A 3,765-nucleotide genomic window follows, 5' to 3' on the forward strand; every position below is an offset into this window, starting at 1 on the left:
ATGCTCGACGGGCGCAAGTTAAAAGTCGGCGTCCTAGGCGCGACGGGAACAGTCGGCCAGCGCTTCATCTCTCTCCTCGGGAACCATCCATTCTTCGTCGTACACGCTCTAGGCGCCTCTGCATGCTCAGTAGGCAAGCCCTACAACCAAGCATGTAACTGGAAGCTATCCTCCCCGATCCCAGGATATGTCAAGGGGATCGTGGTGAATGAGTGTGTGCCATGGCATTTTATGGAGTGTGTGGTGGTTGTGTTCCCTCATAACCTCATATCTGTGTCATAAACAAATGAAATTTATAGTATAAAAAGGAGTGGATTGTTTGCTCTTAGTAATAAACTCAGTCAAAATACACACAAACAGAACTTTAATTATACACCATACTATACACTGATCCTATCTTACTAGCACCCTGTACTGATGTGAATATTCTGTGTCCACTATAATCATCCAACAAAACAATAAGGTTGAGAGGTTCATCTGACCCAAACCAATCCAACACTCCAGTTTTAATTTCGTAAGGAGCTATCTGGACAGTTGCTTGAATGAGCACTGTACGATGTTCTGGCGACTGGGGCTCATAGAACCATGCGTCAAAGGCTTGGTTATTAGGTGCTCTCGGGATATACATTGCAGGTTTAGTCTCTGACAGTGTGTCACTAGGGTTGTAGTCGATACGCTCCACTTCTGCAAAGTCTTCCGGCTTGTAATCAGTCTTGAAGCCTTTATTAATTTTTATCGAGAAACCTTTATGTCCAGTGAGCAAAGTGAAGGACGGGGCACCCGGATGTCTCCCCCAATACTGCTTAGTCTTATCTGCCCCAATAGGAAGCTTCTTCATAGGTTGAAGACGCCAACATCCACCCCTCTGAAGCTCAGAAAAAGTAATTGTCTCCAATAGATACCCTGCAGCTGCCCTAGCTTTAGGGCTCACCAAGAAAAGGCAGTAGAGTTCGAGAGCATGTATGTGTTCTACATGTTTGAAGTGCTCGATCACAATTTGTGCTACCTTATTTGAGGCAAAGTTGCAAGAGTACTTAGTACGGTCGTCATCCATAGGCCTTGCAACAATTGTGTTGTGAGAGAATTTGGTGTCAAAAAAGCCTGTACTTAGGTTGGAAATTATACCCTGAAGTTCCTTCTGACCAACGTTGGACAGATTATCTCTAATGTTCGTCTTGTGTTGGTCTGAATCATCAGCAAGCGTGAAAGCTGGATGGGCAATTGGACCGTAGCCATTGCAAAAGCTCTGTAGTTTAAGTTCCAGCATTGGTGCCAGCTGAACAGATCGTCTATTGGAATCGTTAATAACGTGTAATCATTTCAGATTGGCTGAGCGTAATGACTTACATCTCAAGAATTTCACAGAAATCAAACAAGTCATACCATATGGATTTCACCCTCATCTCTTTAGACTTCCAGAGGGTAAATCAACGTTCTCGAAGAGACACTGCCAAGATAATCTTTCAACAATACCACTTGCACACATTGAAAAACACTTGTGGTGGAGAACTGACGTACTGATTGCAATCTACCAGGAACCACGTATGTTCAGGCAGGAATGAGAGGTCCGGCTCCATCTTCTCGGATTTATGTACTCTGGCCTTGTCAAAAATCAAGAACTTGCCCTTGCAACAATGAAAAACAGTTGTTTGTCGTGTGAGAAGGTGTAATGCAAGCACATACAAAAGAAACAAGCTTTTGCCTGAGTTGCCGATTAGTACAATGCCAAAACGACAATGAAACGATTCTCTCACTGGTGCCAGGAGTTCCTGTGATAGCAACGCCTGAGTTGCCAATTAGTGTAATGAAAAAACAACAATGAAGCAATTCTCTCACTGTTGCCAGGTGTTCCTGTGGTAGCAACGCCCATTTTCAGTGCCTGCTCGGCCGATACAACATTCAAGCCTATGAAGGGATTGTGTGGAGGAAAAATCAACGTATCCCCCATCGTCGGATCCGGTTTGTAGCCTGTTTGTTCGCCCCAACCCCGGCCAAAGTACGACCAGATCCACACTAACAATCCAAATACACCTGTTGCACAATGACTTCACAGCATTCAAAGGGAGAGCAAAGGTAGTCTGGCGCCTCCTCATTAACGAGCCATTGTAACGCACACACTTTGTCTGCAGTCTCCACATCTGCACGAATCTCTGGTCTATCACGAACAACGTCAAGCAATGTGAACACTGCATATGGGTCTTGCGTTCTCCAGGTTTCGTTGTACAGTACGGCCAAAGATCCAGAGTAGGAGTTCCCTGGTTTGACCAATTCCACGTCGGGGAGATGGGTAGACAGGTGCGACATGGCACTTGGGTTGGTAGAGACACCAGTACCGTATGCTCATTTATATAGGCAACTGGCAATCAACCGTATAGGGTTACAGTAAATAGGTCAGATATAGCAACAGGTCACCCATTATACATTACTTACCTCAAAATCAGTAACCAGGGATAAAGAAAAGGCCTCAGTTAGCTACAAAAATGTAGATTATTGTTGCATCATTGGTGTGATTATATACAACGACTTGACCATTACTTACAATATCTGTGATGCTTACTTAACAATGCAACCACGCATTACAGTCACCTATATACATAAAGTGTATAGTAATCCTGATGGTGGGACACTAAGCTGAAGGAGTGATTGAACACCATGGATAGCGTTACATATATGCAATGTACTTGCCACACTCTCATCACACTAGTAAAAAAGGAGACGCGAAAAACAGGTACAAACCGAGTTACATCACATGACACTCATCACGTCACCCCACGCATACACTCACTGTCACCGCCATCCTGCAAGCAGGTTCTTCTGCACCCACCATGCTCGACGGGCGCAAGTTAAAAGTCGGCGTCCTAGGCGCGACGGGAACAGTCGGCCAGCGCTTCATCTCTCTCCTCGGGAACCATCCATTCTTCGTCGTACACGCTCTAGGCGCCTCTGCATGCTCAGTAGGCAAGCCCTACAACCAAGCATGTAACTGGAAGCTATCCTCCCCGATCCCAGGATATGTCAAGGGGATCGTGGTGAATGAGTGTGTGCCATGGCATTTTATGGAGTGTGTGGTGGTTGTGTTCCCTCATAACCTCATATCTGTGTCATAAACAAATGAAATTTATAGTATAAAAAGGAGTGGATTGTTTGCTCTTAGTAATAAACTCAGTCAAAATACACACAAACAGAACTTTAATTATACACCATACTATACACTGATCCTATCTTACTAGCACCCTGTACTGATGTGAATATTCTGTGTCCACTATAATCATCCAACAAAACAATAAGGTTGAGAGGTTCATCTGACCCAAACCAATCCAACACTCCAGTTTTAATTTCGTAAGGAGCTATCTGGACAGTTGCTTGAATGAGCACTGTACGATGTTCTGGCGACTGGGGCTCATAGAACCATGCGTCAAAGGCTTGGTTATTAGGTGCTCTCGGGATATACATTGCAGGTTTAGTCTCTGACAGTGTGTCACTAGGGTTGTAGTCGATACGCTCCACTTCTGCAAAGTCTTCCGGCTTGTAATCAGTCTTGAAGCCTTTATTAATTTTTATCGAGAAACCTTTATGTCCAGTGAGCAAAGTGAAGGACGGGGCACCCGGATGTCTCCCCCAATACTGCTTAGTCTTATCTGCCCCAATAGGAAGCTTCTTCATAGGTTGAAGACGCCAACATCCACCCCTCTGAAGCTCAGAAAAAGTAATTGTCTCCAATAGATACCCTGCAGCTGCCCTAGCTTTAGGGCTCACCAAGAAAAG

At 44.7% G+C, this 3,765-nt stretch overlaps 2 protein-coding genes across 2 annotated transcripts; both read right to left on the bottom strand.

The window, feature by feature from the left end:
* Positions 1 to 555: 555 nt before the first annotated feature.
* On the bottom strand, positions 556 to 2,304 carry FOMMEDRAFT_32493 (uncharacterized protein; the record flags this gene model as incomplete). The annotated part of the gene is made up of 6 exons (XM_007272180.1): positions 556 to 1,289; positions 1,348 to 1,412; positions 1,515 to 1,601; positions 1,684 to 1,784; positions 1,837 to 2,031; positions 2,115 to 2,304. Coding segments are annotated over 6 exons (1,372 nt in total), but the record flags the coding sequence as incomplete, so codon positions are not given.
* Positions 2,305 to 2,764: 460 nt separating this feature from the next.
* FOMMEDRAFT_163098 (uncharacterized protein) lies at positions 2,765 to 3,663 on the bottom strand (the record flags this gene model as incomplete). The annotated part of the gene is made up of 2 exons (XM_007272181.1): positions 2,765 to 2,965; positions 3,241 to 3,663. The coding sequence occupies 2 exons, from the start codon at positions 3,661 to 3,663 to the stop codon at positions 2,765 to 2,767; spliced, it is 624 nt and encodes a 207-aa protein (XP_007272243.1).
* Between the last annotated feature and the right edge of the window lie 102 nt (positions 3,664 to 3,765).

This window comes from Fomitiporia mediterranea (assembly GCF_000271605.1).
Source record: "Fomitiporia mediterranea MF3/22 unplaced genomic scaffold FOMMEscaffold_304, whole genome shotgun sequence".
Taxonomy (NCBI): domain Eukaryota; kingdom Fungi; phylum Basidiomycota; class Agaricomycetes; order Hymenochaetales; family Hymenochaetaceae; genus Fomitiporia; species Fomitiporia mediterranea.